The sequence below is a fragment of the Loxodonta africana genome, chromosome 13, assembly GCF_030014295.1.
Source record: "Loxodonta africana isolate mLoxAfr1 chromosome 13, mLoxAfr1.hap2, whole genome shotgun sequence".
NCBI lineage: Eukaryota > Metazoa > Chordata > Mammalia > Proboscidea > Elephantidae > Loxodonta > Loxodonta africana.
This window is the reverse complement of record NC_087354.1, coordinates 37,338,833-37,352,261: the sequence shown is the minus strand read 5'-3', so window position 1 is coordinate 37,352,261 and position 13,429 is coordinate 37,338,833. Positions and strand designations below refer to the sequence as shown.

Here is a 13,429-nt window from a genome sequence, read left to right as displayed (position 1 = left end):
AGTGATTATGTTTACGACGCATGCTCTACACTGATAGCACCAATTAACATTCCAAAGAAATCATATTTCCAGACAGAATTACATCCGCAAGTGTAGAGGTTAGGATTCCAACATATATTTTTGGGAAGATACAATTCAATCCATAGCAGGCTGAGAGGCTCCTTAGAGATCTCCTAAAGCCCTCCTTCCTCTTAACCTTCTCCCTCTCACTACCATCCCCCTGCCCCTGACATTTTGCAGATGAAGAAACAGAGGCCTGCATTATAAAAATTCCAAAGGAACAAGCATCCAGGTCTCTGGTTCTGGAACATTCATTTCTGAACAACGGTATTTGTATACCTGACTCTTTCTGGTCTGGTATCCAAGGAGCTGATATGATTTAAATGACTTCATCTTAAGGACTCTATGAACCGCATAACTGACCAGCTTTGGACCAGATTTACAGTCTGCTTCTATTAAAAAAAAAAAAAATTTTTTTTTTTTTTCTATATAAGAAGTACCCAGGACTTCTGGGTTCTCATCTCTGTACACCTAATTGTTAGCCACATTTTAAAGTCCGGCCCTGTGTTACTTTATTCTTTAATTTCTTGCCTACTTTTCAATCTTTTTTATTACTGCAGTGGTATACATACGCATTGTAGAAAATAAAGACAAACAAAAATAAAAGTAAAAATCTCAGCTGATCACCACTCAGTTATCAACCACTAATACTTTATACATTTTATTCTGCCACTGGCTTTTTAAAAATCTAACATCTCCACTTTTCCATTACAGTAAATTCTCATCTCATCTAATAATCAGACTATATTCAGATTTCTCTAGTTTACACCAAAATCTCTTTTATAGCTAGAACAACAGTATCCAATCCAGGACCACCTATTGCATCTGATTCTTACAGCCCTTGTGTCTCTTTTTATCTAGCAAAAACATAAACATAACAAACATATATATAGCTTACTTGCTCAAGACAGTAGGCCAGTTGTCCTGCAAAATTTCCCACCTTCTTATTTTGTCTTATTGCTTCCTTGTGGTTTCATTCATATTGCTCCCCTATCCTCTTTATTTCTCATAAACTGGAATTAATATCTAAAGAGTAAGACATTTTTCGATGAGAATAAATACATTACTATTGGTTTGTGTACTTGGTATTCTATCTCTGAAGGCACACCATCTTGCTGATGACTAGAAAACCATTAGTGGAGCTCAAATTATTTCTGGATTGGGGTGATGACAGCCCGACCTGTCCATTATACAGTTAGATTGCCCCTCTTGCATCTAGAAAGTAACCAGTGTGGTGTTACTTGACCCTATGTAAATACCCAGTGCCCTGTCAGCTATGAATGTTGTCCTGCAACTATGAATGTTTAACCAAAATTGATAATTCTTGGTTATAAAGGTTTGCCAAATTATGCTTTTTCTAACCTTTTTTTTTTTTTTTTTAACCCCCCGCAAAGTAGAGCGTTCTTTCATCAACTGGAACTATTTGGTTATTGTTCCTACTGGAAAAGCGGAGTAAATTCTTAATTCTTTCTTTTTAGTGGGAGGTGATTTGTAGTAGTCATCCCTTCCCACACTAAGGTTCTATCAATTTACAAGATGGATGTTTTCACCTTTTAGTTTTGCGCGTTTGTGCAAACTCTATGTAGCGTTTTCAACTAATTTCTGAGACTGCTTTAGCTTTTTTTTTTTTTTTTTTTTAATAATCCTTTGTGTGAGCATGGCTTGGTTGGACCACCGTCGTGCCACAGAAATCTCAAAGTCCCATGGTGCCCCGAAAGCCACCCAGCTCTGCAGCTGTGTTTTCAATTCTGAGCGTTTCTAGGCGGGAAGGATAACAGTCCTCTGGAACCCGTTTTTTGTATTCAGCCCCGCGAGTTTTGAGAACGTTCTCTGTCCTCGGTGTCGCAGACGGGAGACTGCTCTGTCTGCAGCAATCTTCAGGGTAAACAGAAGCCACCTCCACGTTCACTTCCGTTCTCTAGGCGAGAGTTGGGGATTGCCTTCCTTCGTCTGCTTTACCTAAAGAAAACTGGAAGATACTGACCACTAGAGGGCCGTTTATGCATTTTTATTAAACAGTTTATAGGCACGGAATCAGAAATGAAATACAAGTTTGAGAACAGTGGAAAAAATTTAAGAAAAAATTATAAAATATTATTTAACACAAAATATAATCCTTGGAGGAAGTTAAAAGTGGTCTTTCTCCTTTGAAGGGATGTAGACAAGGTTTGCTTCCAAGCAGCCCGGCTAGCTCAGTCGGTAGAGCATGGGACTCTTAATCCCAGGGTCGTGGGTTCGAGCCCCACGTTGGGCGGCCTAGTTTTCGTTTTCCCTTTTCAATTTCTTATCAGTTCCCATCAATGCTAAAAAACCACTTTCAATTCTAATCACCGTAAATAACAGAATTCAAAGCGGAGCTTGTTATTCTCACACAACTGAATACATAAAAACTACAAGCTGTTAATCGAACTAAATGGAACTAGAAAACATTTTCGTCTTGCAAGTACACAGTTAAAGCTTGTCTAGTGTAAAAAAATATGTTTACCGAGTGGCCTATTTGAAGAACAGAGGAATGCCAAAGTTTAGGGGATAACAAGACATAAAAAGTAATGAAATTGTAGAGTTTCTGAGTATTGCGGAAGTCATCTCTGTCAAAATGTTTGAAATGTGTGTTTTTGACTTAATGACATGAGATACTGAAGATTAGTTTGGAGAGTAAGTTTGATTCACAGGGTTTACTAAGAATCTTATTTTTATATTCTGAAATTTCTTTAAGTAAATTCGTTTACTCTCTGTCAATGGGTAAGACTAGTAATTACTCTGGACTGTTAGAGTTTTAAACCACTGTGAGATTGTTTGGTGATGGGCTAACAAGACAGTCATTGTGAACAGGCCCTTGAAAAAATTAGGACATTTTAATTGTTCTTAAGTTAGTGATCGGAGCAAAAGTTTTCCTTCAGTCATTTTGAGCTCTCAAAACACATCTCAAAGCAAATATAACTCCTTCATCTGTTTCCCTAAACGAATCTAATTTCTTAGGGCAAAAATTGCTTTTATGTTGACAGCCGCAAATTCTTTATCTTAAATATTTTGGGTCATTCTCAGCACTTCTCAAACATTCTCCACAGTTGCTCTATGTTATTATTTACTCATCACTTGAAGATACAACTTCAGTCCTTGGAAGTAAAACATGGAAAATTTATTTCAGCGTCAGAAATGAAAACCCCTAGACACCTCGTTATACAGAGAGGGGTGGGATGGAGCTTTTCAAACGAAGCAAGCCCAGTCATAGATAATGCAAACTGATGAGAAAAAATGAAAATATATATCCATTTTAAATGTCTTTTGTTGTTGTTGTTAGTGCCATCAAGTCAGTTCCAACTCATATTGACCCTACTTACAACCGACCAAAACAGATCCTATGTACAACAGAACGAAACACTGCCCAGTCCTGCACCATCCTCACAATCATTGTTATGCTCGAGCACATTGTTGCAGCCACTGTGTGAATCCATCTCATTGAGGGTCTTCCTCTCTTTCGCTGACCCTCTATTTTACCAAGCATGATGTCCTTCTCCAGGGACTGGTCCCTCCTTGATAACATTTCCAAAGTATGTGAGATGAAGTCTCACCATCTTTGCCTCTAAGGAGCATTCTGGTTGTATTTCTTCCAAGACAATGTTGTCCGTTCTTCTGGCAGTCTGTGGTGTATTCAGTATTCTTTGCCAACACCATAATTCAAAGGTGTCAATTCTTCTTCAATCTTCCTTATCTATTGTGCAGCTTTCGCATGCATATGAGGCAAACAAGTGTATTTTAATATGCCTTATATCAAATAATTGTCATCACCTTCATCCTCAAAGACCTTTACTAAAGGCAATGATGTTTTTGGTGTGGCCTAAATTTAGCTGAAGTGAGGAAATTAGGACCACAGCTCCTTCAGAAGTAACATTTAAAAATGAAGATAATCTCCAAGTATGTTTTCTTCTGTTGGCTAATGATTTATTATGGTGGCTAGTGGTTTATTACTATTTGTACTAAAAGAATGCATACATTCAAGGATATACCAAATAAAACACATTTTATTCTCCCATTGAACTCATATTGAAGTAGTGAAAATGCATTTTCCTTAGTGTTTTATTGTTAGAATATATTTTCTCATTTGTTTTAGTATAGATTAATTTCTTTTTTTTTGTTTTTTTTCAATTTCTGGTCCTTGGAAAATGGTGCAGGCTCTGTTCAAAATACAGCTGAGCAGCCTGTTCCACTCTTAAACATAACAAACACCCTAATACCTTAGAACATGTTTTCGGCTATTCAAAATAGGTGACTGAGAGTTTGACATGACTAACGCCATAACGATGCTCTAAGTAATCTCTAAACATTTTTTTATTGCACCAGCTGCACCAGTCTCTTCAAAAGGGGTGCGGAGCTCTCTCAGCTCCTGTGGCCTTGGTCTCTCTTCTTTTTTTTTTTTGTTCTGTTGAGAAATGGCCTTCAGCCTGCAAACCAACAGGAAGGCTGTCTGGCATTTTTAATCTGCAACTTTCTTTATTTCTCCCTATCTCAGCCACAGTGGACTTGGCAAAACAGTTCCACTTGCCGAGAGATTCTTATGCTGAGTTTTTCAACCTGTTACAAATAGACTGGTTAGAGTCCGGATGCCTGACATCTTTAGTTTAATAAAGAGTTTTTTGTAGTTGTTTTGTGATGTATAAGACCATCTGTAGACTACGTGCTCAAAACATTAGGTAACCCTGGTCTTCCCCATATAAAACCCTCCCATCGATGCTTTAGGGTAGACAGAATTTGGGAGAAATTTAACCCCCTCTGTCTCTTAAATACCAGTATTCAATAAAGCTCTCTTGCTGCTTACCTCCTCCTGTCTCAGTATTGGCTTTGCCACAGGCGGCTGGAACCCACAATTTGCGGTAACAATATCCCAAGACTTTATGCTCAATTAATTTATAAAGGAAACATTTTAAGGACGTGTGCAAATTTCTTGTGATCCGGTTTATTCAACAAATAAATGGCAAGAAAAAGAGACAGAGAATCAAATGAAATGTGTGGACCTTGTTTGGAACCTGATTTGAACAGCCAGTCTTAAAAATCATGTATGCGGCAATTGGGGGGATCTGAATACTGACTGGATATTTGAAGATATTAAGAAATTGTTTATTTTTATATGTAATAATGGTATTGCCTTAAAAAATGTTCTTATTTTTTAGAGATACATACTAAATTATTAATGGATGAAATAGACATGATCTCTGGGATTTGTGTGTATTTATATTTTGGGAGGAAGAATGGGGGAGTACCAATGAGATAAGACTGGCCATGTGTTGATAATTGTAGAAGCTGAGTGAAGGATACACCAGGGTTCATTTACACTATCCCTTCTACTTTTGTTTATGTTGAAAAACTTCCATGAAATGAAATACCATTTGATAATGCAAAAACAGAGTGTCTTAAACGACTTAAACCAGTCATCAAACTTAGCATCACTAATAATTGGACAACTAGATATTATGTGCCTTCTTATGTTGACAGCATAATGTATCACCTATAGTGGAGCCCTGGTGGTACAGTGGTTAAGTGTTCAGCTCCTCTCCCAAAGGTTAGCAGTTCCAATCCACCAGCTGCTCTTTGGAAACCCTATGGGGCAGTTCTACTCTGTCCTGTAAGGTCACTGTGAGCTGGAATTGACTTGAAGGCAATAGATTTGGTTTTACACAATATTCAGTCAACAAAACATTCAACTTGAATCTAATCAAGCCTTTAGATCTAACTTTCGGTTTATAGGAAATACAATGGAGAGAGGTTATGTAACATCATGAGTAAATGATCAGACAAATCCAGAATGTCAGCTAGTCAAAACGCCAATGTCACGAACAGTTATTAATGCTACTACTAATAAAGTGAGGGGGAGCACTTTTTGTGCCGAGGACCCCCCTTAGCAGTCTGATGAAGCCAATGAACTCTTATTCAGAATAGTGTTTTTTAAATACACACAATAAAAACAGGATTTATAAAGAAAATTATATTGAAATATGATTATCAAAAATATTTTAAAATGTGATATGGTGGTATGGTAATATATATGCTTAATTATTAATGCATTAAATAACAAGAACTAGCGGCAAGTCTAGTAGCTACTTACTAGCTTTTAGTTATTTCAAATTAGTGATAAACGTAAAATACATTTGAGATATCTGCAATAACCGTAACATACTATGAAAACATCTATAATTTCTATTGGTGACAAAGCCACAGGTCCTGCTAATACTGCTGTAGTTTGGTACCTTTATTTAGAATGAAAAATTAGATTTTGGTGAAAATAAAGATGTGAATTTTTTCACATCTAAGTTCATGGACCTTCTGTATTATATCCATGGACCCCCAGGTTAAGAACCTCTGGTCTAGGTTTTAAAAGATTAAAGAGGTTTGTAATGTACTATCATTTAATGGTTCTTGTTTTGGAAAAAACAAGCAAATATAAAAATATTTTGTGGACAATTAAGGAAATCTGAATACGGAGTGAGTTACATGATTTCAGAGAATTATTGTTAATTTTATTTGGTGTGGTAACAGTATTGTGGTAATTAGGAGAACGAATGCCTTTATATTTTGGAAACGCATACTGAAGAAGTCAGGCATGAAGGGGCATGATGTCTTCACATACACACACACATAGTGCACACACATATAGGAAGATGTTTACAATTCCTTTATGTTGAATCGAGATGGTAGATACTGTATTATTCCTTTTACTCTTCTGTGTGTTTGGAATTTTCATAATAAAAAGTAAAAAAAAAAGTGACTTTACGATCTTTTTATTGAGGTATAATGTAGATATGGTCAAGTGTATTCACTGTAAGCGTATAGGTTGATGAATTTTTACAGAGGTAAACACCCATGTAAGCAAACTAGCTCAAGATCTAGAACATTTCCAGCACCCCAAAGTTCCCTAGTACCCCTTTCCCAATCAACCTCCCCTTCCACCCCAGTTAATCACTGTCCTAATTTCTATCAGCACTGATAAAGAATATACTCTTTTGTGTCTGGTTTCATTTGCACAACATGACTTCTTGATATATTAAAACAAATTTTTAGAGATTGATAATACCACATTTGGCAAGGATATGGGAAAACAGGCTCTGTCTTAAATTGCTGGTTGAAATGTAAATTGGTGAAGCGTTTCATAAGGCTGTTTAAAATACTCACATCCTTTGACCTAGTAATTTTACATCTAACCCTTTGCCCTTAAGTCGATTCCGGCTAGGGGTCCTAAAACAATAAAAGCAATGTACATGAAGATACAGACTCAAAGGCATAAGTTTCTAATAGTCAAAAATTGGAAGCAACATAAATGTCCAGTAACGGAAATGAGGTTAGATAAATTATTGTATATTTACACTATGTGTCATGGATTGAATTGTGTACCCCCCAAAAATATGTGTAAACTTGGTTTAGGCCATGATTCCCAGTATCGTGTGGTTGTCTTCCATTTTGTGATTGTAATTTTATGTTAAGGGGATTAGGGTGGGATTGTAACACCACCCTTACTCAGGTCATCTCCGTGGTCCAGTGTAAAGGCAGTTTCCCTGAAGTCTGGCCTGCACCTTTTACCTCTCAAGAGATGAAAGGAAAGGGAAGCAAGCAGAGAGCTGGGGACTTCATACCACCAAGAGAGCAGCACCGGGAGCAGAGCGCATACTTTGGACATGGGGTCCCTGCGCCTGAGAAGCTCCTTGACCAGGAGAAGATAGATGACAAGGACTTTCCTCCAGAGCCGACTGAGAGAGAAAGCCTTCCCCTGGAGCCAATGCCCTGAATATGGACTTGTAACCTACTAGAATATGAGAAAATTAATTTCTTTGTTAAAGCCATCCACTTGTGGTATTTCTGTTATGGCAGCACTAGATGACTAGCACACTGGACTGGAACCCTTGGTAGTGTAGAGGTTAAGAGCTGCTGCTGCTGACCAAAAGGTCTGCAATTCGAATCCACCAGGCGCTCCTGGGAAATCCTACGGGGCAGTTCTACTCTGTCCTATAGGGTTGTACAGGGTGGCTATGAATCGGAATCGACTGGACCGCAACGCGTTTGGTTTTGGGGTTGGTTTATACTATATGTCATGAGGTATTAAAGGTGTGAGATACAGCTATATATATAATTGGAATGACCTCAGGCCATACTATTAATTTAAAAAAGAAGACGACCCAGAACAATATGTGTAGTCCACTTATGGTAAAAGAAAAAAAAAAAATTGGGGCTGAGAAAGATGTATACACCAAATAGTGGGGAAGCAAATTGGGGAAAGCAAAAGGGGCTCCTTAAATTTTGTGCTGTATTCTGTATTTCTGAATTCTTACATCGTGTACAAAAGCCATGAAAACAAGGATTTGTATAAGGCCTCTAGATAAGCTGGGAACTGTGTGTGGAAGGAAATTAATCTCCAGACTAAGGATTTTGGGATATATCCTCGAGTTAATGTTTAATGAGCGCTTATTCACTGGTTTTTTTGGGTGTGTGTGTGTGTTTTGTGTTATTCACTGTTAGGCACGCCGCTAAGCCTTTACGTGCAATTCTCATAATAAATCGGTTGAAAAGATGCTATTATCATTCCCATCTTGTAGCTGAGCAAACTAGGTACTGGGGAACGACATGGGGAAATCCGTTTGTTTAGACTCTGTGTATTTTGAGTAAGACTAGCTCAAAGCAATTAGGTGACAACAAATGGCACAGATGATAGGGCAGGTGCAGAACCCCGAATTTGGCGGTGTTTGGTATTATTCACTTTAGAGTTTTTTGGCGGGCACAAATCCATTGATCTCAAAAAGCCAAAGGTCGATCCCCTAGTCTGCCTAGTGTTTCCCACTTCATCTTCTTCCTCATTGCCACAGGAACAGGGCTGGAGAAGAGGGGGCCTGGCTATCAGCTCCACCGAATATACCATCAGTGATCTTCCAGACGCATACCCTATTTCCCACCCCCTTCCCGCCAGAGCCTGTAAAGCTTTCCTACTACTCTGGAAAAGCTACTGAAAGTGAGTTTCAGGGGCAACCCTGTTCCCTGAGGCTACTGCAACGCCCACATCATTGCAGCCTCATTTTGCCCATGGGAGTTAGCCTTTCCCATTCTTTTACTGTTGGTGGTCCCCAGCAACAACACACAAAATCAAATCCAGGCTTTAAGAACTCCGGATGGGCCAGGGGATGGAGAATGAGAGGAACGGGTGGTGGGGAATAAGAAGCGGGGGATGGGGAAGGGAAGAAAGAGACACCCGCCCCTCCCCCCACTCCGTCGCGACTCAACTGACTTGGAACTACCAATCCCGGCGTGCCCCGGGACGGCGCCGGCGCAGGAGCGCGTGCGCGGCGGGCAGCCGTTGGCTGAAGCTGCGGCTGCGCTGGTCGCGGTGCTGTGAGGTCTGCGGGCGCTGGCAAATCGGGCCCAGGATGTAGAGTTGGCGGTGCCTGACGGCGCGTCTGAGGCGGAGTTGGGTGGGGTAGAGAGTAGGGGGCGGTAGTCGGGGGTGGTGGGAGAAGGAGGAGGCGGCGAATCACTTATAAATGGCGCCGAAGCAAGACCCGAAGCCTAAATTCCAGGAGGGTGAGTCCGTTTTTTTGGGGAGAGTGCATCTAACGGCTCAGGAGAGGGAGGCGGGCTTGGGATGGTTGAGGTTTGGGGGTCGGGGGCGGTACGGGCTGCCCCCCGAGAAGGCGTCAGGCAGTGCTTTGTGCAGGCAGAGCGCATTGCGGAGGACAATTTTCGTGCGTCATTGGGGAAAAAACGCTCTGTGAGACGAGTGGGAGAGGGAACGCTTTGCGCGTGGCAGAGCCTTAGTCAAATGTTTGTTATTGTTCTGAGGAAGGGCGCGGGGAAAGCAGCCTATTGTAGGGAGGCGACGGATGCGCCATGGCGGCCGTTAGGGGAAGTGATGTGGCGTGGGGGGAGGGGAGTTAACGGCGGTCGTTTTCGGGCGCTTTCGCGGGGATGCCGGCTGCGTGAGCGGCCAACGGCAGGCAGGCCGGGCTGCTTCGAGCCCCGAGGTGGTCGCCTTCTGTGGCGACTCAGAGGTGCGGCAGGGGGTGGGTTTGGTGCCTCGGGGCGGGAGAGCCGCGTTGTAAAATGGCCGCTGCAAAATGGCCGCCCCATCATGGCCGCCGGCGTCTCGGCCGGGCCCGCAGAAGCTGCTTAAGGGCAGATGCAGCGCCCCCATCCACGACAACCATAAGCGTTCCCTACCGCTTACCTCAGCGAGGTGGGTGGGGACAAAAAAAAAAAAAATAGCTTTTTCCTCTGCTTTGTGTTGCCTGAAGGCATCACTTTGCTTTCCTAAGACTGGAGTGCCAAGATTGTATATGAGTGTGAGTGTGCGCTGTTGCTGTGCAGTTGCTCGTTAACACAAAATGACTTTAATGCGGTGTTACTGATGTTTCCATTTATAATAAGTCTCGTTGCCTTGGTGTCGTTTTTAAAGCAGCAGGTATTTGGCTGATTGCAATAACTTTTGATTAACAGTGATTGGGAAGTTGGACTTTTTTTTTTTTTTATCAATTGGCTTTTGATGGACAAGTGTTTTGGCTGGCGTTAGAACCTGATCTCCAGTGGTAGACAGCTCTTTAATTTTCACAAACAACGCATCTACTCCAAACCAAGTATATAGTATTTTTAAGGACTGTTTTAAGTTTCCAAGGGTACTTTTGATGAGTATTGCTACCTTTTCCCATCTTGAGAAGCTAGCTCTACCGTACCTCTTACGGATTTATTATCTTACTAGGTGCTTTAGAGCAAAAATGCTTAATCTAGGTTCAGTTCATGGAATTCAGAGGGTCCGTGAACGCGGACGGGGGAAAAAATCTTTTTTTTTTTCCTACCTTCTAACTAAAACACTTAGTATTTCAATTATGAATGTAGACCCCCTGAAAACAAAATACCGATAGTAGTATTAGCAGTAATATGACTTTGTTACCAATAAAAATCTCAGATATTTTCATATCCTAACATTACAGTTCTGGAAGATATCTTTAGACATCATGTATGCTCCCCATTACTTCAGAATTATGGTAATTACTGGATCAACAGCTAAATTTTGTTTATTGCATTAAGGAGCACATATAATACCACAGAACATAATATTGAAAATATTTGGTAACTCTTTCAGTATAGTTGGTTTCCTTTGTAATACTTTGTTCTATGCGCTTAAAAACTTCCTAAGCCTGTGAGGGGCCTGTTGTAGGATATGGAAAGAGGAAAACGATTGAGGTCTGGCAGTCAACGATGGCTTTCTGGAGGAAATGCTTTAGTTCTAAGCTTGAGAGATGGTGGAGTGAAGTGGATAACAGCAAATAATGTGTGTATTGCTATAGTGGTGGATTGGAGGAGAGTAGGAACCAAGGTTAGGACAGGTAAGGTTTTGAAAGTTAGGCCGGTTGTCTCTGCACTTACCGTCCATTACTTTTCCAGGTGTGTTTTCTACTGAAGTCAATACTGAATCATAGAATCATCTTTAAGAAGTTATACTTATTTATGAAACATGTTTAGAGGGTTTTGAAAAGAATATTAATGCTAACAATTACCTTGAGACAGTGGAAAAGTTCAGTTTATGAAGTAAAAAATAGGGATATGAATTATGAAAGTGTGGAAATAGCCTTTTTAATTGCTTTTCATGATTCTTGAAGGTTTCTCGTTTAATAAAGATACAGAGTATGTTATGTAAGCAATTTCTGAGCACAGTGACTACTTTGCACTGGACTTGGTCTTCCACTTGAATGTCTATTAAAGCACAGGGTAAAGGAAACTTAGGGGTCCAGCCCATTGTCAGGGGTTAAGAGACTGGCAGATGATGGCATGAGAGCAGTGTTCTTAGGAAGCACAAACCAGTAGGAGGATGGGGAATTGGAAGCTCATCAACCTTGAACTCGAGCATTGGGTAGAATTTCCCTTGTAATTTGATGCTTGAAAGGATGAGGAAAAAGATGGAGCAGAGGAAGGCATAAGAAATCACATCCGAATGGTGTTTTGCTCTTTACTCAATTACTAATCTGTTGCCATGAAAAACAGCCATTTGTCATCATGTGTCATACTCCCTAGCAGCTCTGTATTTTGTTCTCAGCAGAAATACAGGACTAGGTAGGAGGTCATAAGACCTTAGCCTTAGTGCGATTATTTTTGGCAGCAGCAGCAGCCAAAACAACAAAAAACCCTGTGATAGACCCATTTTCAGAACACCTTTAGAGTGCATCTGAAGAGAGAAATTAGGAAGCAGATCTGATCTTTGGTGCTGCTGCTTATTAGCACTATAGCTAATCTGTATCCCCACGTTAAATTGCCCACGGTACTCAGTGATGATTCCAGCCCAGCTCTCCTTGGCTCCGCACATGTGCACCTGTTCATGAGATATTTCCATTTTGGAGGTGCTGTAGGCACTGTTACATAGTCCAAAGTTGATCCGAACCCTGCAGCACCCATTTCATGTTCTGGTTAATGCTCCCGCTAGCCTGAGAGTCTGTCTGAATCTTTTTTGTTTTTGTCTTAACTGTCCTTTACTCCTTACTGCTTTTGGCTTTGGTTCAGACGCATTCAAGTTCTTACCCCTGGACTGTTGGAGAAGTCTTTGACTGGTGTCCCTGTTTCCAGTCACCTTTAATTCAAGCTCTGCATGTCGTTAGTTGCCATCGAGTCAGCTTCGATCACGGAGACCTTATTTATAATAGCATGAGATGTCGCCAGGTCCTGTGCCATCTTCATGGTCGTTGGTGTGTTTCAGTTCATTGTTGTGGCTGTTGTGTCAGTCCATCTCATTGATGGTTTCCCTTGTTTTTGTTGGCCCTCTGCCAAACACGATGTCCTTTTCTAGGGATTGGTCTTTCCTGGTGACCAGAGTAAAGTAAGCAAGACGAAGTCTGTACATGTACTTCTAAGGAGCATTCTGGCTGGATAGCAAGCTCTGGATAAACCAAACCTAACCAAACCCAGTGCGTTGAATCGATTCCGACTCGTAGCGACCCTATAGGATAGAGTAGAACTGTCCCATGGAGTTTCCAAGGAGCGCCTGGTGGATTCAAACTGCTGACCATTTGGTTAGCAGCTGTAGCACTTAACCACTACACCACCAGGGTTTCCCCCTATAGGATAGGCCCACCAAACTCTAGCAGTGGGTTCTTTGGGGTAGACCACTATACAAATAGTATAAATGAAGAACTTTTGTTTAAGAGTAAGGTTACTGGGTTCTATTCTGGGAGATTGTAGTGTTATAGATCTCTCATGAGGTTTGAAAATAATATAGTTTCAAAAACTGCTCCAAGAGATTTTCAGTCACTTTTGGGAATCCTGTAAAGGATAAAATCCAGACTTCATAATGTATATGAGGAATTCCATGATATGTGCAACTGTAATGACATCTTTTTCATGTTTATCCTTG

At 40.7% G+C, this 13,429-nt stretch overlaps 1 protein-coding gene and 1 non-coding gene across 3 annotated transcripts in view; both read left to right on the top strand.

The window, feature by feature from the left end:
- Positions 1–2,241: 2,241 nt before the first annotated feature.
- On the top strand, positions 2,242–2,314 carry TRNAK-CUU (transfer RNA lysine (anticodon CUU)). The gene has a single exon. It is a non-coding gene; the product is annotated as a tRNA-Lys (tRNA).
- Positions 2,315–9,506: 7,192 nt separating this feature from the next.
- Positions 9,507–13,429, top strand: part of MORF4L1 (mortality factor 4 like 1) — a 28,153-nt gene continuing 24,230 nt past the window's right edge. The window contains exon 1 of one of the 2 annotated variants that reach the window (XM_003413848.3): positions 9,507–9,615. In XM_003413848.3, coding sequence (XP_003413896.1) covers positions 9,576–9,615 — 40 coding nt within the window. In that variant the 5' untranslated portion in view covers positions 9,507–9,575. The remainder of the gene's footprint in view (positions 9,616–13,429) is intronic. The other variant, XM_003413849.3, reaches the window with a different exon arrangement.